This window comes from Ranitomeya imitator, chromosome 4 (assembly GCF_032444005.1).
Source record: "Ranitomeya imitator isolate aRanImi1 chromosome 4, aRanImi1.pri, whole genome shotgun sequence".
Classification (NCBI taxonomy): domain Eukaryota; kingdom Metazoa; phylum Chordata; class Amphibia; order Anura; family Dendrobatidae; genus Ranitomeya; species Ranitomeya imitator.
Window position 1 is genome coordinate 245,217,674 of NC_091285.1, and position 24,306 is coordinate 245,241,979.

At 42.2% G+C, this 24,306-nt stretch overlaps 1 protein-coding gene across 4 annotated transcripts in view; it reads left to right on the forward strand.

The window, feature by feature from the left end:
- Window positions 1-24,306, forward strand: part of CDK17 (cyclin dependent kinase 17) — a 224,508-nt gene that overhangs the window by 164,779 nt on the left and 35,423 nt on the right. For all 4 annotated transcript variants that reach the window (XM_069764460.1, XM_069764463.1, XM_069764462.1 and 1 more), the window contains 3 exons: window positions 8,706-8,839; window positions 23,106-23,231; window positions 24,147-24,203. In XM_069764460.1, coding sequence (XP_069620561.1) covers window positions 8,706-8,839; window positions 23,106-23,231; window positions 24,147-24,203 — 317 coding nt within the window. The remainder of the gene's footprint in view (window positions 1-8,705; window positions 8,840-23,105; window positions 23,232-24,146; window positions 24,204-24,306) is intronic.

Sequence of the window (24,306 nt, forward strand, 5' to 3'; positions counted from 1 at the left end):
TTAATTTCATACTCTGGATGTCGGAAGATCAATGATGAGTTATGTGGAAGCTATGGAGCACCACTGGAGACTAGACTTTAATCTGTTTGTCCAGCATTCAGGAAAGAACAAAGGCAAAAAAAGCTTTGAAGGTGACTTTAGCAAGGTGGATTACTTCAACCTCTTGCTGGTATATGAATCTGAAGGAAGAGAACCACCGGTTAACATTAAACTGCATTCTTCATGGGCAGTTTCTGTCACCTGGGCCGAGAGGGCCAGAGCGTCTGTGGTCCAGATCTGTAGGGCTACAACCTGGTTGAGTTTGAGCACATTTTGTAGACACTACTATCTGGATGTAGTATCAGGTCAACACTTGGCCTGTGGAAGGAAGGTCCTCCGTGCAGTAGCCCCGCCCCTAGTGTTCATTTATCGGGTATTTCTCCTGATGTGCTGTCATGAGGGACGTCTTGGGAAAATAGGAATTCGTGCTACTGGTAATTATATTTCCAGGAGTCCATTATGACAGCACCTATATATTCCTCCCCTCAAATCATTGTATTTATATACAGTTATTATTTGTGTGATAGAATTCAATAAAATTAACTTGCACTCATCCTGGTATGGTAATTGGTAAAAACACCTGAGGATTAGGTGGAGGTGGGATTTTGGCTTTTAACCTCTTGTGTGATTCCTGTCCCTTGAAGATGAGAAGGACTACCGTACTTGCTGTCATGATAAACTCCTGGAAATATAATTACCTGTAGGACTAATTCCTATTTTATTGCATTTAACAATATAATTACAGATGTACTTATGCTTGTTAGACTGCACACTATGTTATGAACGTAGCCATGTAGGATGTCCTCTTAAAGATTTAAGAATTACTACATCTACATTACTACATGATCAGGACAGTCATCAGTGCATGAATACAGCACCAGAACCACCGTCAGAACATGAATACATTTACCCCACACTTTTCCTCTTGTGATACATGGCCTACTCTGGTCCTCTACCACTATGAAATATGGCTGCCACACTGTCCTCCCTTATGAACAATATGCTTCTTAGATCCTGATTGAGTCACTTCTCCACACTTTAATGTATATTTAACCAGTACATCAATTGCGCGTGACCTGACTGGTTTTGTCTCCTCAAGCTTTCATCCTCAAGAAAACCTATCGGATACATCCACATCTGGTATTTAAACCTTACTATCAATTACCGTATATCTGGATCAAGGTTCATATTATAACAGGAAAAAAAAACACAAAATGCCTGAAATATATCTGAAGAAAAAGCGCAGCAAAATTGCCGCAAGACATGTCAAAACAACATTGTTGTGCACATTTTCTGTTTTATGGTACTACTTTTTACCGCTCTCTGGTTTGTAAACCCTGAAGTGATTAAAAGAGGTAAATGTTAATTCTCTGGACTGCTTCTGCTAGGAAGAAGTTAGACACTATAATGGAAAAGATACCTGGTAACAAGGGTGGCAAACGTGCCAGCAAAGCCATTTCAGGTAAGAACTGCTGGCATTTTCCGAACGCTGTTCTCCTAGAAAACTTGGCAGCTCTGCCAGCGGGATAAGCACATCATGGGAACATACCCATAAGGTGTACCTGCACATCAGAATTGAGCTCCTAATTCTTTGGTTTTGGGGTCTGTACTTTGCCCTGTATGTTTTTGCTCTTTGGTTTAGAAGGGATTGGCTGTGGCTTGTTTTATAGCTTTGACAACCATATCATTACTTCATTATTTTTGTAAAACAAGAGGCACTTGTCTTGTGTTTTCTCCTTCTCTCCAAACTAATTTAGCAAATTTATGAAAAGGCTTTTGCTAACACAAGCAGAATCTTTGGTGCATACAACAGCAATCATTATATAAAACAAGTGCTCAATGGGACGCCTCAGTGCTGTAATTGCAAAAAATTGGAATGCCATTACTGACAGAAGAATCATTTATACAGCGAGATGAATGATAGTCTTCTATCGCCTGTTGTACAAAGTGAATGTTTCTCTAAGAACACAGCGCAGAGTAGCCCACAATACATATTCTTTTTTTTGTTTTTGGAAGACTAGAAGCTTTGCATTTAATAAGGTTTTCTCCTGGAAAAAAAACCTCTTATTGCCATGTTGGCACACATGAACATCATTGCTCATTGCAGAGGGATTTTGTTTTAGTGGACCAGCCCGTGCGTGTACTAGATGGTTGGCTATGAAGCATATAACTCTATAGTTATCTACATCTCATGTTGGTTGTGGGTGTATTGAACGTCTTCAGGAGCGGAGCCCAACTTTTGTATGGGAGATGGAGGCTGTGTAACAACGCCACAGCTAGCACTGGTTGCATCTGTTTAACCATTTAATTTCAGATATTGGTCAAGGACAGCGGTATTTGAATAACTTGTAAGCCATTGCTTTCATGCACCAAATGTTCTCGCATCTCGAGTCTTTACCTGCACATGACAGCTGATCTGATCAGCCATCATGTGCCTCTAAAAGCCATCGGTGGATCTGAGATCCACCCACAGCTGTTGGCCAGGTAAATGCCGCTGTCAGTGATTGACAGCGGCATTTCACACGTGCCAACCGAAAGTGTCACAAATCCCACCCATCAGTGGCCCTATCACGTGAACGCAGGGCGCCAATGGGTTGTCGTGACGTTTGGGGGTCTGCAGAAGTGCCTGTCAGTGTGAATCTTCTATGTACGCTGGCTCTTGGCTGGCATTCATAGGAGATTGTGATTTTTTTTTTGCTACACACAGCAGTGCTGAAACCCAACTATATGCAGCACAGGCGACCAGATGATCGCAGCTTCAAGCCTTCTAAGGGGACTATTGAAGTCAGTAGAAAAACAAAGCACAAAGAACCTCCGGTTTGCCCAATTAAAGAAAAAAATGCACATATTTGGTGTCACTCTGTTCAGAAATATCTGATTTATCAAAATATAAAGTAAAGGAGTCAGATCGGTGAACGACGTAACGAGAGGAGAAAAAAATCGAAACTCCAGAATTTTTTTTTTTTGGCCGATGCTACATTGCAATAATGGCCAATCAAAACTTTGAATCTACCCCAAAATGGGGTCAATAAAAACGACCGCTCAGGGCACAAAAAATAAGCCCTCACCCGGCCCCAGATCATGAGAAATGGGGATGCTACGGGTCTTGGAAAATGCATTTTTGTACTGACCTGGGGAATCATATTGGCAAGTCACTTTTAGTGTTTAGTGAACATAGTAAATAAACCCGAAAAACAATTGTGGAATTGACCCCCGCACCCCCCACCCCTTTTTTTTTTTTTTTTTTTTTTTTTTTTACAATTTTGGCATACTTGGATTTTTTTATTTTTTTTTTACAATTTTCTAGTACTTTATATGGTAACATCATTGTTGTAATTCAAAAGTACAACTTGTTCCGCAGAGCGAAGCCATCATACGGCCATATTGATGGAGAAATAAAAAAAAGTTATGGCTCTGGGAAGAAAATAAGCAAAAAAACTAATGCGCAAAAATGGAAAATCGCAAGTTTGTGAAGGGATTAAAATAAAATAACTTCAGTTTTTGAATCACAAACTCTTCTAAAAAAAAAAAAAAACTCAGTGTGTGTGTGTGTGTGTGTGTATATATATATATAAATATATAATTTTCTTTTTTACTTTTTTTTTTTTTAACGGTCATCAACAGGAAGTGAATTGAATGGTTTGATGGAATTGCTCAATCACTTGGTCACCACAGTCTGTGCCTCATGGTTAGACCAAGATGGCAGCCTTAAAGGAAAAGAGAAATCGCGCACCTCCAACAGAAAAAAGTGTGTGTATGTATATCCCCAAAAACTATTAGTGTGGTAACTCCATGATCTTGTTGCAAGATCATATTTACCAAATAATTAGCCCTCTGAAAATGATACTCAAAATATTATAGCAGAGATGCATTTTTTTCACATTTTGCATTACATTATACGGTAAAGTGAATTAGGTCATTCAAAACTATAAGGGTATGTTCCCAAGGTCAGAAACTGGCAGCGCTTTGGACTCTGCACACGTCCACTCCGTCCAAAGCTCTGCCAGCTATTGAACACAGGTGAATCCGCATATGATTACTGAACCGTGCGGAATCGCCGCGTCCAATACATTGTACTTGTGTGACTTATTTTGTGGAGACTCGCATCTCCGCAAGATAGACATGATGCGGTCTGGAAAGACGCGCCGCATGTCCGTCTCCGTGAGACTATGGTGTAATGTCTGGACACTGCACAAGTACGCAGCGTCCAACCCGCAGTGTTTACTGATCTTCTGCACATACCTTAACACATTCTGGAAAAAACAAGCCCTCATGTGGAATTATTGACTGAAAAAAAATAAGTTATTAGTCTTTGAAGAATGGGAGAGAAAAAAAACTAACGAAAAAATGAAAGTCAGCCTAAATGGGAAGGGATCTATTTTTTAACCTGTGTGCAGGTGAGTTTCTTGGTTGCAGTGGTAACGTGACAGCAACAGGTCACCTCACTACTGCAGCCAATCACTGAACTTAGAAGGCCATTCAATATAGACGGCATGAATTGCTGAAATCTCCGATTTGGCTGCAGTGGTGATTTTTAGCTATCGATGTGACTTCACTGCTACAGCCAAAACGCTGAGACCAATGCAGCAGTGGAAGGCCAGCACTTATACCCAGGGAGAGTGCGTGCTATCTGATTTTTTTTTTTACATTACAGGAAATGTTTGGTGTTCACTTTTCTAACAGTGGAAAACTCCCTATAAGCCAGCTGTCATACTGGTTGGCTGTGCCCTAAAAACCCTTACTGCATTAATTTCAGTGTGTCTGGCAGGGTTACCGTATCAAAATCCATGCTAAGCCTGAGCATGTGTTGTTGATTTCTAGCTGGGTGTACTTGTCCCTGTTTAACCAATGCATAGATCATGTGCCAGGTGCGAACAGACTGTTGGAAGAGGATTAAATATGACCTGTGATGTATCCCTGCTAATGGGACATCAGTGAAGGCAGGATGAGTGTCATAACAGCATGGCTTCCACTTGGCAATATTCACACATTGCATTTTCCTGGGGTTTTTTTTTACGCAGTCAAAACCTTTTTTTTTTTTTCAGTATGGCTGATGCTTACATAAAGCAAGTTTTTCTATGTTTTTGTTGTCTCTTGCGCTTGTTGATAAAGTTGAGTGGCCCACAAAAAAGTCATGATTTAATTTCCTTAAGGTTTTTGCACCAAATAAAACGCAGCCAAATACATGCATTTCTTGCTGTTTGTTTGCACGTGTCCATTGTTTTCTATGGCTGAAAGTGCCATGCTGTTTTCAAAAATGCAGCAGTTTTCTAAATCAATCAGGAAAATAAAGGTGTGTGCATGAGATTTCTGAAATCTCATAGACTTTGCTCGTACTGTAAAACACGGCTTATAATTTGCATAAAAAAGCAGCCAAAAAAACCCAGAGCAAAAACGCAACATGTGAACATACCCATATTGTCTTCCTAAGCACCTCTACCTCCATGACTTCAACAAGCTCATTAGTATACAACTGCTATCAGGAAAAATGAAGAAAAAAATAACTTTTTATAACATACACCCAATTATCAATCAATATATATACAGTACAGACCAAAAGTTTGGACACACCTTCTCATTTAAAGATTTTTCTGTATTTTCAGGACTATAAAAATTGTACATTCACACTGAAGGCATCAAAACTATGAATTAACACATGTGGAATTATATACTTAACAAAAAAGTATGAAACAACTGAAAATGTCTTTTAATGCTAGGTTCTTCAAAGTAGCCACCTTTTGCTTTGAAGACTGCTTTGCACACTCTTGGTATTCTCTTGATGAGCTACAAGAGGTAGTCACCGGGAATAGTCTTCCAACAATCTTGAAGGAGTTCCCAGAGATGCTTAGCACTTGTTGGCCCTTTTGCCTTCCCTCTGCGGTCCAGCTCACCCCAAACCATCTCGATTGGGTTCAGGTCTGGTGACTGTGGAGGCCAGGTCATCTGGCGTAGCACCCCATCACTCTCCGTCTTGGTCAAATAGCCCTTACACAGCCTGGAGGTGTGTTTGGGGTCATTGTCCTGTTGAAAAATAAATGATGGTCCAACTAAACGCAAACCGGATGGAATAGCATGCCGCTACAAGATGCTGTGGTAGCCATGCTGGTTCAGTATGCCTTCAATTTTGAATAAATCCCCAACAGTGTCACCAGCAAAGCACCCCCACACAATCACACCTCCTCCTCCATGCTTCACGGTGGGAACCATTTCAAAAACCTGACCGGCACATCCAAACATAGACTAAGTGTGAACAGGTGCTGAACCTAGAGTCGCCAACTCGTATATAGTTAAGTAAATAAGGCAGCACACTGCAGCGCTAAAACATGTAAACTTGAAAACACGAAATTTGAACTGCATTACTGCACTAGAAATATGAAAAATGAGAGCTTTTAGCGCATAAAAATGGCCAATTTTATGTGTACCTGGTAGCCCCTTTACGGCATCTCTCTTATACCAGGTCCTAAAACTTGCCTTACCTCGCTGAGAATAAACGTCTCCATCTGAATGGGTACATGCTGCAAGATGCTGTTGTAACCATGCTGGTTCAGTATGCCTTCAATTTTGAATAAATCCCCAACAGTGTCACCAGCAAAGCACCCCCACACCATCACACCTCCTCCATGCTTCATGGTGGGAACCAGGCATGTAGAGTCCATCAGTTCACCTTTTCTGCGTCGCACAAAGACACGGTGGTTGGAACCAAAGATCTCAAATTTGGACTCATCAGACCAAAGCACAGATTTCCACTGGTCTAATGTCCATTCCTTGTGTTCTTTAGCCCGAACATGTCTCTTCTGCTTGTTGCCTGTCCTTAGCAGTGGTTTCCTTGCAGCTATTTTACCATGAAGGCCTGCTGCACAAAGTCTCCTCTTAACAGTTGTTGTAGAGATGTGTCTGCTGCTAGAACTCTGTGTGGCATTGACCTGGTCTCTAATCTGAGCTGCTGTTAACCTGCGATTTCTGAGGCTGGTGACTCAGATAAACTTATCCTCAGAAGCAGAGGTGACTCTTGGTCTTCCTTTCCTGGCGCAGTCCTCATGTGAGCCAGTCTCTTTGTAGTGGTTTTTGCCACTGCACTTGGGGACACTTTCAAAGTTTTCCCAATTTTTCAGACTGACTGACCTTCATTTCTTAAGGTAATGATGACCACTTGTTTTTCTTTACTCGTTTTTTCTTGCCATAATACAAATTCTATTTAGTAGGACTATCAGCTGTGTATCCACCAGACTTCTGCACAACACAACTGATGGTCCCAACACCATTTATAAGGCAAGAAATCCCACTTATTAAACCTTGACAGGGCACACCTGTGAAGTGAAAACCATTCCCGGTGACTACCTCTTGAAGCTCCTCAAGAGAATGCCAAGAGTGTGCAAAGCCGTCATCAAAGCAAAAAGTGGCTACTTTGAAGAACCTAGAATATAAGACATAATTTCAGTTGTTGCACCCTTTTTTTGTTAACTATATAATTCCACATGTATTCATAGTTTTGATGCCTTCAGTGTGAATGTACAATTTTCATAGTCATGAAAATACAGGAATATCTTTAAATGAGAAGGTGTGTCCAAACTTTTGATCTGTACTGTATATCAAATAGTTAATGTTTCAAATATATAACCATTTTAGGTTTCTATAGAACTATGAAAACTATTCCAAATGGCATAGTTGAATAGTTATACATTTGAGACATTAACTATTTGATATATATTGATTGATCATGATCATTTGGTAAATTAAAACATGTTAATTTTTTTCCTCATTTTTCCTGATAATAGCAGTTGTATATTATGGATAAAGAGGTGCCTCCCCTGCTGGGCACGTGGTTATTTTAATGTTTATAGTAAAAATTGATCATTTTTACTGTATGGTTCTCTTCACTCGGCCTAATTAATGTTAGCTTGAGTATGTGTATATGATGTTGATCTGAAGTGCCATTAGCTTAATATTCAGACACTATTTGATAATTACTTCCATTTACATTAAAACACCAGAATGGCTGAAGAGCTAAACCCCCAAGGAGTGGACACGGACAGAGGGCTCCTGTACAAGAACAATGTATGAGCCCTCTGCAGTCCAATACCTCATCATATTGCACAGTTCCACCTGCTCTGGAGGTGGATGTGGTCTTCTTGCCTCTTGGGGCCCTGTGCAGCTGCACAGGTTGCATCAATACTATGTCCATCCCTGCCAAGAACATATGTTCACCTACTGGACAAGTTCGTTTAGATCCATTAAGTTTTCCTTGTATAGTACTGGAGATCCCTTGAATCTACTTGATCCCATACTTGTGTGGGGAGACTAATCCCATGGTAAACACTAGGCATGTAGGTCATATTAAAGAGCAAACTGGTCTCCATAACAGTCTATTACTAGATGTCTACAGCCCAGACCCTTCACATGTGATCTGCACGCTTTCATGTTTTACTGCCTTGGTTTTCTTTTCAACACCTTTTACCTTGTACTGTTTATTTTTTGTTTTTTGCTCCCATAAGTCGGATCCCTCTGATAGAATACAGTACATCTTTTGGCATTTTTAAATTGTTACCTCCCTACAGATGCCTTGGTTCCATGTCTTATAACGCAACCATATTGTATGGCTTACTCCACAGGAATAACAGTTGTGCTGGTGTTTGCTCTCATTTTAAATCTTTTTTTTTTTTCTTCAGACATTGTACACGAAAATCTAAAAATGGGATCAGATGGTGAAAGTGACCAAGCATCTGGGACCTCCTCAGATGAAGTCCAGTCGCCCACAGGTGTTTGCCTCAGGAACAGAATCCACAGACGAATCTCAATGGAGGTAATATAATATGGTCCACAAATGGCAGACGGTACTGTTTGTTGTCTAATGGCTCGGTTTAATCCTACCTACACATTGACCTCCGTGATCTATGGCTCCTGTACATAAACTCGTTTTCTTTTGCTATAATGGGAAGCGGGCTCCTCACCACAGCCAAAGTACCAATCTGCATTCAGCGGCAACTGCGATCCATCGTCAGCACACTACACCTGTTCATTTCAAGGGCCCTATGATGCCGATTACTTAAAGGCAACCTGTCATTTAAAATAATGCTATTAGCCTTCAGATTTTGGGTCAATCTGAAGGTTAATAGCACTCTGACATTGTGCGACGCTGTCACTGGAAGCCCCTCTGCCTGAAGGAAATAAGCTTTATTTTTCCCAGCAGCGTTTGGCTACCAGTCATAGGCTATGTTCACACGTTGCGTTTTTGATACTTTTAATTTTTTTTAATGCCAACTTTAGCTGTGTTTTATAGTGCCTGCAAAGTGTATGAGATTTCAGAAATCTCATGCACACAACTTGGTTTTTTGCTCTCAGTATTTTGTGTAAAACCTTGGGTTTTGCAGAATGAAGCATGTCACTACTTTCAGCGTTTTTTCAATGTTTTTCACCTGGGTAGGTCAGAAAATGCTGCAAAAACCCACATATGTACCATGAAAAAAAAAAAAACACAACAAAAACTAAGCAAAGTCTCCTGTCCCATCAGAGTTACCGTGAAGAGGTGGGATGGCTTTTGTGCTATTTTTTTTTATCAAAAAACAGTATTACTAAAAACTCTGTTATTTAAATGCACTTTTGCTTTTTTACTTAGTTACATCAGGGTTTTCGTTTACTTTTTTCTCTTGTAGGTTATAATGTTTTGTGGCCAATGTGAACATGCATTTAACCTCTTCATGTGTACCAACTCAAGTTAAGCTCAATTATTTTTTTTTTTTTTTTTTTTAAATCTCCTAGTTTGCAGCAAGTTTCTTGGTGCCAAGAGAGCAGGTTTTGCTTTGGGAAACAAATGCATCCAAAATGCAACGTGTGAACATAGTCATCGGCGCGGTTTCGGTCAACGCTCTGTGTATAGACTGACATCCGGCTGGCAGTCACTGTCGGGATGGGGGGTCATTGTAATAGCCGCTGCTCTCTGTACACAGAGCGTTGACTGAAACAGTACTAGCGCCACCCCGTGACTGACAGCCAAACGCTATATTACAAATAACTACATTTGCGATATTGAAATCTTCATACTTGCCACTGGGGATATTTCTATCCTTTCAGGACCGTTTTCAGCAGGCTCCTTATCACAGGGAAGATTACAGTGACTGGTGACACCTCTGTGTGCAACTGATGACGGAGGCTCCAGAATGTATTTATTATGCGTTCTCATATTGCGCCATCCTCTTCCACAGCGCTTTACAGACCTCTTTGTCCCCACTGGGACTCACAAGCTAAATACCCTTTCTGTATATCTTTGGAGTGTGTGAGAAAACCAGAGTACCTGGTGGAAACCCATGTATAGGAGTACTCCATGCCTTCTCCCTTTCCAATACAGGGGGTACAGTGTAAATATTGTGGCTATGTTCTATAGTTATTGTATAACTGAATTTTGTTTGAACATGTCCTTCTTGTTGGCCACGACTGTACAAGTTCCTACCTGTAAGAGCAGCAAGCTACCGTAATCTAAATATGCCTACGGGCCAGTGTGAACATTGCAAGGTTTCTAAGTTTGTTATATATCACGGTAAATAAAGACAGAAAAAAACTACATTTAACACAAATTTGATTAAAAAATATGGGTGATTTTATGAAAATGCCATCTTAAAATAAATTTCTAAGCAAAAAGTTAACTAATCATGAGAAAAGGGCCTTTTTCCTCGGCTGGTCCCTGCATTGCAGAATAGGCAGTATGTGATGGTAGGCCATGACACCACCGGTGCTCGGAGTCCTGTCACAGCCTGCTGTCACTATACATAAGGATAGCCATTGCCGAGGAGAAGACTTTGTACACATGACACTGTTGTCTCAGCACAGCGACGAGTTAAGGTCTAGTCCTGAGATGCTAATTACCGTAATATGGTAGAGGGGGGTCACACTCCTTTTTTGTCCAAAAAAATAGCCTTTGGGAGGGATAAGAGGGTGTGTGGTGGGGAGGGGGTTAGTTTCTAGAAATATTTTCAGCCGTGTGGGATATTATTTTGGTGCATGCAATGTGTTCTTGCTGGAAGGAGAGTAAGAGCTGGTGATTGTGTCCATCTGCAAGCACGGCCTGGAGGAGCAGTGTGCCGATACCAGCAGTACAGGCCAGCGCTGCTAGCGGGATAGGACAATGACCTGGAGGTGACATGCAGTGTTTCCACACACGGACCTGCAGGTATCATGCTTGACGCCTCACATTTCCTGCGCTCCTGTGTCTTCATAGTGACCGGGTGTCTCTGGGCTTGGCCTTGTTTGCAGTCTCCATCAGTCAGTGATGCTGTGCACAGATGCCATGATGAGGGCACCCAGTCATCTCCTCCAAGCAGATTCCCTTAATTCTAGTAATTTGTCAGATTTGTGACACCTCTCCGTGTTAATGTTCAGGCTAATGGCCCGGATGACACAGCCCTATATGAGACAGCAGGGAGTGCACACTTCCACTCCTTCCATGCTCTCGTGTCCTGCAGCTGGTCGCCACGATTGATTTTTGTGATGATTCACCATAAGGCTAGGTGCAGACGACCAGGCATTCGCTCATCCGAGAGAATCAGGCCGATTATACAAAGCTCATGCTGATCATGTTTGATAAAAATGTGAGCATAGTGTGATGTCTCCGATCAGAAGACGGAGGGACAAGATGGCTCTATCTTCTCCATTCTGTCAGTCCATGGAAATCCACCACTTGCATTGCTGAGGGCGATCCAAATATCTGATCAAACTCTGGCGTCGTCTGCGGAAAACATCTGACATTGGTCCAAGTAGAATGGGAGATTTTGTCGGATGGCAGAGAAACTGAAAATGCATCCATGTGCGCGAGCCCTATATTAGATATGGTGAACAGGCCTGCTCCTGCCAACCATCAGACGTGTGGTTGTGAAATGTTTTCATGCTTGATCTATCCTCTCTGTAATTCTGTCTTCACTGGGAGATGCTTTCTCTGATTTTAGATTTTGGAAACCTCGGTAAATCTCAATATGGTAGTAATATGACAATACAGCAGCAGTTTTCTCGTGATCTTTATTTGTTGGACTTTTCGTTTAAGAAATCTTTCCATGTCTTTGGAAAGAAAGTTGTTACTGCTTCTCTAATCCGACTTAAGAAGTAAGATAAGCTTATGGTGAAGTTACTACCTCTCCTGTGTTTACTTTCACACACTTCCACTTGGATCTGAACCTAGCAGTGTTGGGCATGATGCTTTGAGCATGCTGCCCTCTGCTGGAGCTCCAGAGAACTTTAAGCACCTTTGGAACAAGTGCTCTCCATTTATTCTGCTGTTAAATTGAGCTTTGTTTCCTTTGACACTGATCTCCCCTCCGAATATGAATAGTGAGATGATGTATTTCAGCAGATTGCATGATCACATGACTGTGACGCTTTGTTTTCGTTTGACCTGAAGATGGGGATCTTGTTAAGCTGTTCATATTTGGGAGGATCCATTCACACGGAATAGATTAGTAGAAAATTCTGCAATTAAAAATCTGTTCTGCCGATCTCCATGTGAATGTTTTTGCCTGTTTGTACATACATTTCTGCTAGTTGTATTCAGATGAGTGAGAGACACACAATTTTTTGGATCAAAAGCTGAAGCTTGTGAATACAGTCTGTTTATTCTCATCTCCATAAGTGATGGCATTTCACTATAATGATTACTAGGGTCCAGCCTGTGGAAACTCCTCCTAATCCTAAGAAAGAAGCAGCACTAAAGCCTCTTCTTTATTTTTTTTTTCACAGTGGCTCTGCCGGTGACCCAACTGCAGGGATCTGACATGCCTCATTCTCTTATATAGCACAGGACTTTCTCTTTTTTTTATATGAAATCTGTCAGCAAGCTTTTGCTATGTAATAAAACAGAAGCAGAGACCTTGATTGCAGTGATGTCTCACACACTGTGCTGTGTTATTTCAATACAATCATTGTTTTATCAGCAGGAGAATATCACTGCAGGACAACTGGCCTGGTGCCTCCTAGTCCAACCATGCCCCCAGCACTGACTAGCAGCTCTGTCACTGTACAATGTGCACAGGAAGCTGTGGTGTGGGCGAGGTTATACTCATATACCCTTCTAGATCTGCAGCAGAGAAACCTTTGACCCTGTCACTGTACCATAATTGCTGCACGCAGTAAACAATAATACATTGCTGGAATCAGTTTCTAAACCCTTCTTATGCTGCTTTTGGTTTGCATAACAAAAACCTGCTGACAGATAACCCTTTAAAGGTAATCGGTCACCCCAAAATTTGAGAATAAGCTGCTGCCACCGGCATCAAGGGCTTATCTACACCATTACAGAATGCTGTAGATAAGCCCCCGATGTATCCTAAAAGAGGAGAAAAAGAGGTTAGATAATTCTCACCCAGGGGCGGTCCTGCTCCGATGGGTTTCGCAGTCCGGGGCCTCCTATCTTCATTCTATGATGTCCTCTTCTGGTCTTCACGCTGCGGCTCTGGCGCAGGCGTACTTTATCTGCCATGTTAAGGGCAGAGCAAAGTACTGCAGTGCGCAGGCGCATGGAAAGGTCAGAGAGGCCCAGCGCCTGCGCACTGCAGTACTTTGCTCTGCCCTCAACATGGCAGATAAAGTACGCCTGCGCCGGAGCCGCGGCAGGGAGACAAGAAGAGAATGTCATCGTAAGAAGATGGGAGGCCCCGGACCGCGACGCCCATCGTACCGGACAGCACTGGGACCGCCCCTGGGTGAGTATAATGTAACCTGTTTTTCTTCTCTGTCAGGTGACATCGGGGGCTTATCTACAGCATTACAGAATGCTGTAGAAAAGCCCCTGATGCCGGTGGGCTTAGCTCATACTCGAATTTTGGGGTGACAGATTCCCCTGCAACATCACAAATATTACCTTGTAGAAGTCTACAGACTGTATGCTAATCATCATGGTCCAGTCCAATGTGCATTGGTGGTCTCAAGTCTTGGCCACCTCTATAGGCAGAATCAGAGTCATCCTGCCTCTATTTGATATAGATGATAATAATAATAATAATAATAATCTTTATTTTTATATAGCGCTAACATATTCCGCAGCGCTTTACATTTTGCACACATTATCATCGCTGTCCCCGATGGGGCTCACAATCTAAATTCTCTATCAGTATGTCTTTGGAATGTGGGAAGAAACCGGAGTGCCCAGAGGAAACCCACGCAAACACGGGGAGAACATACAAACTCTTTGCAGATGTCGTCCTTGGTGGGGTTTGAACCCAGGACTCCAGCGCTGCAAGGCTGCTGTGCTAACCACTGCGCCACTGTGCCGCCCATCCAATGTCATCTACAGAACCCTGCCCCGTTGATGCACTAGCCTGCGCATGCGCACTTTGCTGTGACTTGCTAAGAACCACAGGTTGATAAATTACTGGAATAGACCAGTTAAAGGTGAAAGCTTTACGTTATATTGGAAAAGCCTTCTGACAGGTTCCCTTTTAAGCTTGTGAAATTTCCTGCCAGTCTTTCAAGATATTAGTTGCATTTTGCTATATTTTTCAAAATATATTGTGTACTAACATAAACATAACCCCTAACCAATAAGATTACATTTTTAACCTTTACGGGACAGACAACAAATGCAACATCACACATAAAGTGCACCCTGCACATACTATATATGTGCAGGCGCCGGGGACGATAATGTAGCAAGAGGAGGCAGCGCCCGGCGCGCACAGGCCCAGAGTGACAGCTGTGCTGCGTCTGATTAGGAAGGAAAGTCCCGCCCCTTGGACGGTTTCACAGTATGAGGGGACACATTTTATAAACGTTTATTTCGGCGTGTGCAGGCATCATAACTAAAAGTGCCACCTTGTCAGAATGCAGCATTTGTGCTGCACAAGGTGGCTTTTGGTTACAAATGCCTGAGGGGGTGACAGGTTCCCTTTAAGGGTGGCTTGTTTCACCTGCATGGAGAGCTCCTTTGACCGCATGTTTACTTCACAGCAAAACCTTCCAAATGCAAGCACCACACCTCAAATCAACTCCAGGCCTTTTATCTGCTTAATTGAGAATGACATAACGAAGGGATTGCCCACACCTGTCCATGAAAAAATAGCCTTGGCGTCAATTGTCCAATTACTTTTGGTCCCTTTAAAGGGAACCTGTCACCCTGTTTTTTCAAGAAGATGCGAACTCTGCTTCAGGAAAATGGCCGTCGAGATCGCCATCTGCGCACACGCGGCATCCTGTGGCCATTTTCCTGAAGCCCCGGGAAGCCGAGAAGAACCATCTGCGCATGCGCAGCCTCACAAAGATGGCCGCGCCCACCGATAAACGGCTGAATAGCGCAGATCGCGCTATTTTCCTTGAAGCTGCGCAGTGGATTCGTCACTTGGACATGCGCACACCACTACGCCACCAACGGAGATCTGGGGGAGAAACAGCGCTGTCACCACACCCATATGACCTGACCAGTGTGAGTGACAGCCCAAAACGGCAACTTTACAAAGGTATTTCGGCAGCATAGGTGGGGAATAAAGGCTCCAAAATACACTAATGTAAAGCCCAGCTCTGCCCCTATTTAACGCTATTTTTAGCTCTTCTTGAAAAAACGGGGTGACAGGTTCCCTTTAACAAAAGGGTGGCACATGTTAAGGAGCTGAAACTCTTAAACCCTTCATCCAATTTTAATGTGGATACCCTCAAATGAAAGCTGAAAGTCTGAACTTCAACTGCATCTGAATTGTTTTTTGTTTAAAATTCATTGTGGTATTGTCTATAACCAAAATTAGAAAAATGTCTGTCCAAATATATATGGACGTAACTGTACATGTATATATCTCTTGTCTGTATCACAGACCAGGAATAGGGAATAAAGTGCTTAGTTTAATAAAGATAAATTTAAATTCAAAGTACCCCTTCACTGCTCCCTACCTATCAGCGGAGGTTGGCACCCTACTTGTCAGCGGTTATAGCGCCCCTGCTCCACGATGGCTAGCCCTAGAGAACCCTGCTGATCTCCAGGTCTAAAAGATTTGTCCACCACCCTTGGAGCAGTATATTTGCTCTTTGTTAGACATACATATAAAGTCATGAATGCAATTGATATTCGGGATAGATCAGAGAGGGGTACTTATCCAAACATAGATGTATAGGAACCTCTACGCGTTTCGCCTGACGGCTCCTCAGGAGGTTAGATGTATAGATATTGCATGGTGGCAATGTAAACCCACTATGCTTTATAACGTGGGCTTTGTGAAACTCCACCCCCAACTTTACCCATCCGAGAATCCAGGGTATACACACAATAAAAAATGTCCCATGTCAATAGTCCTGATGACAAGCATAAAATAGATTGCCCATAGCCACTAAAAAATGGCGATTGTCATACTCACACCGTGCACTAGTTTCAGCTTCAGAGGCTGCAACAGCGTGCGTTCCAGCATGGAGCTTATCAAGGACTACTTCCTCATTCTCCCCGCACACTTCCGTGACTCCAATAACGGAAGTGACGATGTGTGAGGAACTGCGCATGCGTCTGGTGGTTTTGCGTTCCACCCCATGAAACGCATCAGACTGCACATGCGTCGGGCACATCAGCGCTCCTTATGTTAGGACGCATTCTAATGATGATGTTATAGCTCATATTTCGCCATATTTGAACGTATCAAAGCGCTTCATATAGTAGAGGGTTCTGCCTATGCTAAATCTATATTACTGTATTTTCTAGCGCATAAGACTACTTTTTAACCCCCGAAAATCTTCTCAAAAGTCGGGTATCGTCTTATACGCCAGGTGTCGTCTTATAGGGCAGGTGCGGAGTAATCTGCGGTCGCCGCATATTGTGGGTGGAGCGACCCCAATGACAAGGAGAGGGGGCACCTCACCGGGAAGGTGTAAGTGAAGCAGGCGCAGAGAAGGAGATAATGGGATACAAGGGTGAGCCAGATTGGTGAAAGAGGAGTGTTTTTCTAGGCACAGCACCGCTCTCTCTCTCTTATTTGCATAACCCTGGCATCCCAGACGCTGACAGTTTGCTTCACTTACACCTTCCTGGTGAGGCGCTCCCTCACCTCGTCATCGGGACCACTCCCCCCCACTATACACGTCAACCGCAGATTGCTCCGCACCCACCCTATAAGACGACACCCGGCATATAAGACAACCCCCGACCTTTGAGAAGATTTTATATTTTAACTGGAAAAGTTGGGGGTCGTCTTATACGCCCAGACGTCTTATACACTGGAAAATACGGTATTATTATTATTATTATTATTATTATTATTACTATACATTAATCAGAAGATCCCAGGCTGTTCTATTACCATTCCAATGATTTACACCCATCATGCGCACAAATCATCAATTCCTCTTTTAAACCTTTGAAGGAATATAATAATAGAGAATGGTTGGGACATATATAAGAGGTTCACATATGTAGATAGTCCCAATAATCAAGCAGCATAGATTAAACAAGATAACACACCTGAATAGGTGGTCAAGTCCCTTACATAAGGGCATTATACGGAGACATGACTGTCAAAATACCTCATTTTTGCGGACCCTACAGCTTTAGTTTTTCAGAGAAAACGGGCATATGAGTTCTGTTCATTAAGACCAGCAGGGGCTGGCTTTTCAATATATATCAATGAAAATAAATATCATTTTTGAGAATTCAAATTTTGTGGAGAAGGTTTAAAGTGCATATGTCACCATATTTCACAATACAGCCTATTTAAATTACTAAATAGATCTTAGACCTGATGAGGCCAATGTGCTTACTTTGACAATTCATGTTGCAATTACTGTACAGTGTATTATAATCCACTTTTTATGAGTCCAACTTGAGAGAGAGTTTGAGTTCCACATGTGTTTAGTCTCCGCTCACTCAGCCTGACTGATAGCTTGTAGTGAGCAGTGTGAGATTACAGCAGGGAGGAGGACACTCAGGAGTGGCTAATCCGACTATATGGGTGGAGGCTCAGGTACATTTTCATAAGATTACACAGCTGTTCTGACATCGATGTAAATACAACCTCCTCATCAGGACTCAGAAATCTTTCTAGTAATGTCTGCAATTTGTATTGTGACATCTGGTTATAGAGCTGCTTTAAAAAGAGACTTTGCAGCTGGATAATTTCTGTGTGCGGCTTGAACTCTCTAGTTGTTGCCGTTTATTCTTTTGATGCATAATATGTTACGTCTTTTCCTTAAGTGAACTGCATTCAGTTCCGTCTCTGCCATTAGAACAGTGATCATATCTGTCATGGTCATCCGGGAGTCATTCATCCTTGAAGCTGGCAGCAGAGATTGCCCGCAGCACAGATACATTTGAGCCTGCTGATATGAAATGATCGTGTACGGAGCTGCTCTTGAGTGTACATCAGTACTACTTAGCCTGTTGGGCAGTACATGAATTATTAAACTGACGTTCCCAACCCTGATCGAGCCATGGGTTCCCTGATGTTGAACAGCCAAACATGAAAACTGACCTTATAAATTATATCTTATCTGCACATTTATGGAACGTGTAAGAAGATGGATCTCGTAGATGCTACTGGGTGTTTTTTTTTTTCTGTCTTTAAAACAAACGAGTCTTTTTATGTGAACACAAATTTAATACTGAAACTTTAAACTTGAAAATGCCCCCTCAAAAGGCAGCCAATCATGAGATTCATGCTGCCCGAACCATGCAGCCATATGTTTTAATCTGCGGTCTAAGAGGCTGGTCCTGGCTGCTTCTCCTCACCCCTCAGTGTTGGGGTGCAGTCCGATGGCCATATAAATCGGATCGAGATTGGAGCTTCTTCATGTATTTCTATGCAGCTGTTACGCCTGAGTCGGCCGTTGGCCAATCAGTTCACTGCATTCTGATCTTAAGCTTCTTTCACACTTCCGTCTTTCAGCTCCCGTCACAATCCGTCATTTTTTGAGAATGCAGGATCCTGCATTTTCTCATAGACTTGTATTAGCGACGGATTGTGACGGATGGCCATCCGTTTCATCAGTCTTTCACTGGATCCTGCATTAAAAAAACGGTCCGTCGGGCAGAGAAAAAAATTCAGAGGAACGTTTTTTCTGCACGTCGGAAATTCGGTCAGCGATGCATCCTGTGCTGCCCGCCACTGGCTACAATGGAAGCCTATGGGCGCAGGATGCGTCACTGACTGTGAAAAGCAGGAATCCAGCGACGCGTCCCGCCTTTTCAAAGAGAGCATGAGTGGAAGAATTTCCCGTCAAGGAAATTCTCTCTCGCGGTTTCTCTTTTTTTAGTATTGATGCTGCCTATGCAGCATCAATAGTAACAAGCTATAATGTTAAAAATAATAATAATTTAAAAAATCGCAATATTCTCACCTACCGGCGTTCCCGCGCAGCGTCACCGATGCTCCCAGCAGCTATCATTACTTCCTAGTAATACGTTGCGAAATGTCACGAGAAGTAGCCTTCTCGCGAGATTTCGCAGTGTATTACTATGAACGCTAGCTGCCGGGAGCATCGCTGCCCGGGAACGCCGGTAGGTGAGAATACTGCGATTTTATTTATTTCTTTTTTATTTAACCTGGTTTGTTTGTGTTGTGTATGCGTTTTCACAGCGGAAAACTGCTGCGAAGACGCATACACAACAGGTGCACATAGCCTCGACGGGTCCGTCACAAAGACGGGCCCAGTGCACACATTTTCCACAATCTGCACAGGATCCGTCATTTCAACGTCTTGACTGATCCTGTGCAGATTTGGAAGACGGAAGTGTGAAAGAAGCCTTAGTCTGATTTATACCATCTGACTGCACCCATAGAATTGCAGGTCTTTCCATATCCACACATACACTTGTCAGTCATGGGGAGCAGTATTGGGATAAAAGTACCCAGGGACTAGTCATCCAGAAAGCATAATCCACACTTGTCTTTTGAATGTATGTTTTCTCCAAAGTCATGAAACGTCCATATCTATAATAACCCAGCCAGTGTCTCATTTATGTTGCCCAGATTATGGTAATTTCCTCACTAGCTGTTCTGTGTTAAGGGCAAGTACCGTACTTGATATGGGAGTTTGCACTTAATCACATCATTTTATAAATTGCTTTTTCTTTCATGCACTTGACTTGCCGTATTTTTCAGCAGAATGCCTAATGCTTTTATATGTTGTTGACTAGAAGTCCCACTGGGTGATATGTGCCATGTGCTTTGAGAACACCGAAAAATTTGGTGCATGGATTTTTTTGGGTTTATTATGTGTTATTGGTTGAAGCTATCTATTTTGTCAGACCTTCATCCGTTTCAAATAGTGTTCTTTTGGATGTAGAAGACAAACTGTTGTAATAGTGTGCAGGTATAAGAAAGAAATGCGGCACTCACCATCTATCTTCAGCTAAAAATGTCCTTTATTTAGCACTTAAGCCTTCACAAACATGATGCGGCATCGGCGGGAGTATACGAGGGAGCGGGAGAGTGACAGGGGAGGACTATGGCCGTTTCGCGCACAGGCGCTTCTACGGGTCCATGTGACCCATGGACCCGTAGAAGCGCCTGTGCGCGAAACGGCTGTCGTCCTCCCCTGTCACTCCCCCGCTCCCTCGTATACTCCCGCCGATGCCGCATCATGTTTGTGAAGGCTTAAGTGCTAAATAAAGGACATTTTTAGCTGAAGACAGATGGTGAGTGCCGCATTTCTTTCTTATACCTGCTCACTTTGATTCCTGGATTCTGTATGCAGAGCACCACCTGGATCTCATCAGAGGCCAGTAGCGTCCACTCCATGTAAGATCACATGTAAAATTGCTTTGATACACAGCTTTTCAGTGCCGGTCACATTTTCTCTATCGATTGTTGTAATAGTGTTAGTAGCTAAATGGTTGGAAGCCTTAGGCTACGTTCACATTTGCGTTGTTGGGCGCAGCGTCGTTGACGCAACGCACAACGCATGTCAAACGCATACACAACACAGCTTTTTTTGACGCATGCATTGTCCTATAAATTGAATATCAAAAACGCCCCAAGAAATAAATTTATTCAAAAGGCACATGCGTCAAAAAACGCGGCTCAACGCAGGCACCTGCACCCTATGCGTTTTTCATAGACACTAATGTGTTTTTTTGGCGCATTTTCGACGCAGATGCGTTGCATGCATTTTTCTACGGAAATGTGACGCATCGGAACTGCAACCTGTAGCGTCTTCCGCGCCCTGTCTGGTGCGCCAAAAAAACACATGCGTCATACAATGCATGACAACGCATACCGGCGCATGTCCATGCGCCCCCCATGTTAAAGATAAAGGCGCATGACGCATGCGTCGGTATCCGTCGACGACGCTGCGCCCAAAGACGCAAATGTGAACGTAGCCTTAGACTGGTAGTAATGTAGCAATGAACACGAGTGCATAGGAAACATTTGTGTCATCTCCAGCTGACTGCAACCTCTAGAGAACGCTCTTGGTTTTATAGATCTGCCCCCGAGATTTATCCTATGCTAAATGAACGAAAAACTGGAAACTTATTTTTTATCAATATGATATCCCATATAGCAGACTTTGATAAGAAACAGAACAGTGGTTGAATGTTTCTTGGCTAAAGGTACCAGAATTCTGGCAAGCTTTAGGTCACACTTGTTTGACACTTTCAGACCAATGATTTCCCAGATGTGCTTGATGGGAGACAAGTCCAGAGAGACTGCAGACCAACGTAGCACTGTTAGACCACACGGACAGCCCAGTAGCATAAGCAACATGCGGTCTTGTGTTAATTGGTTGTTCTGACACTTAACAGAAATGGCTGTACTACTATTTTCATGATTGATCCATTTTGTGCTGCAAGAGGGCAGGAGGGCATAATCATGACATTTGACAATGAGCCAAATGTCAAGCTGCAGGTGTACCATTGACTTCACACCATCTCTCAAAGGCTATAATGCTGTAGAGCAAGACAGCCATGGAGGCTGGAATGGAGGTCTATTCCCTTCAGTGATGAGACTCGCTCTTGTCTTGGATGTCGCAGGCATTCCACAGATTAACATGCACGAGTCAACGACCAAGTTCATAACTGCTCATGTCCTGTGACCTACTGAACAATCCGTCCCCCAATATTACGAATAAATGCTGTGTTGTCACAACTTACATTTGGATATTACATTAATCTGGTTGTGGAGCCAGTCGTACGGCCATTTTTCAACATAATGCCAGGTCACACAATGCACATGCTACTTTAAGCAGTATGCGTGATACCATGCCCCGCAGCATCTCCGAACTTGTCTCTTAGATCACATCTGGCATCTCATTGAATGGCAATTGCAGATGGATCTGCCAGTAGTAGATCATGATGATTTTCATACCCGGGTGCATTCCACGTGGAAGATCTTTCCTCAGACAACCCTAATCAAATTGATAGCATGCCAAGGTGTGAAAGTGCATGTATTTCCTGAATAAATTAAGATGTTTGGAAAATTTTCTATTTCTTAAACATTTATAGATCATTAACATGTCTGTCAATCCTGTGATTTATATAATTTTACAACTTTTCATTCTTGGTGTTAAAATGTCATTATTAAGGAGTGTATTATAAACATTACATTCATATTACAGAAAAAAATATTATACTTATAGCAAACATCTATGAAGTCTTAGTGGCAGCACATAGTGCGACCTAAAACAGGTTAAGATCTCTGTAGCAGTATAGTCCTTTAATTCCTGTGCACATAAGTGGTCACATATTGTGGTCATACTCCATAATTACGGTAAGAGAATCTGATCAAAGTGAATAAACCTTCCAAACTGCGTAACTTCCATGAACGAGCTCCTTGTTGGTAAAACCTGCTTGATGTGTATAATTTTGTGTCATTGAGTGTTTGTAGATATATTTGATATATTCCATTATAACCAGGTTAAATTGTTTTCTGCCTTCCTGGGTACTGCGACTTCTGCCATATTGTGCCTTTTTCTCGTTTATTATCTTGTACGGCAATAGAGTATGATTTGTTATATTCTACAAACTGCATGTTTAAGAAAATGCCAATTTAATAGATTTTTAAATTAGAGTATAATATGTGTTACAGATTTAGCATCTTTAGAGCGTATAGAGATCTAGACAACACTAGACTGACATATATCCGTATGTACATTTTATGACTTATGACTTTTTTCTCCTTTTCTGTTAGGACTTAAATAAGCGTCTCTCACTTCCTGCGGACATCAGAATACCTGACGGATATTTAGAGAAACTGCAGATTAATAGCCCACAGTTTGATCAACCAATGAGCAGACGATCACGAAGAGCTTCACTGGTAATGTGGCAATGCCTCACAGCACTGTCTACTTACATTGCAAATACCTAATGATGTACGCTTGGCCCTTTTCACAGCAAAAGGGTCCAGTGCTTCACGCTAAAGCCTTTTGAGTATAGTAAAAAAGCATAAAGCCATCCCATCACAACAAGGTGTACCCAGTCGGCATGGTCCTAGCCTGTCTCTAGTATTCAAAGCTACCATAGTGATATGGTTTTTCCTGAAGAAGTAACGTTGTACTTCGAAACGCGTTGAAATACACTATCATCTTACTTTACTACACTGGGATATGTCTTAATCTTGTCGGCAGCGCGGAGATTATCCACTAGCTCCTTTGACCTCCTGAAAGCTAACATTGTGCCGGCAGAGCAGCACTGGGCCCCGACTGTTCAGCCACCTGTCCATGGGGAGCTATATAAATAAATGCCTAGCTCAGAAAATGGGACCATGCTCCTGTTTGTACAAAGTACAAGGAATTGCCAAAAAACCCAAGAAATGAGCCAGATAATAAGTTAGTATATGTCCAATACATAAGAACATGTTCACGCTGTGCCCATTTCACAGAGCGGCTTATGCACATTGAAGTTGGTTGACAAGGTAAGGTTTTAATACTAGAGACAGGCTAGCATTGTCCCAGTTGGGTACACCTTGTCATGGTGGTATAGCTTTTGTGGGGTTTTTACCGAAATAGCGTTAACTAAGTACCCGATGTTATTTACATGTACTATTTATTTACTTACTATAGGGTACATGCTCAATTTGTTTGTTTTTTTCTTTTGGCTTTAATTTTTAATTTGTTAAATTAACAAACACAAAATTGACATTAATTGTTAATACTCCTTTGTTTCCTGAACGATTTATGTTTACAGTACCATCCTATTATAACATTTTTTTCTTTATACATTGTGATCACAGTCTGAAATTGGGTTTGGGAAGATGGAAACGTACGTCAAATTGGAGAAGCTCGGAGAGGTTCGTAACTAACTCCTAATATCATCTAGATGTGATATACAGAGCTTATAAACCAGCTACTACATCGTTATAAATTATTTTACTCTTGTGGATAATGAATTGG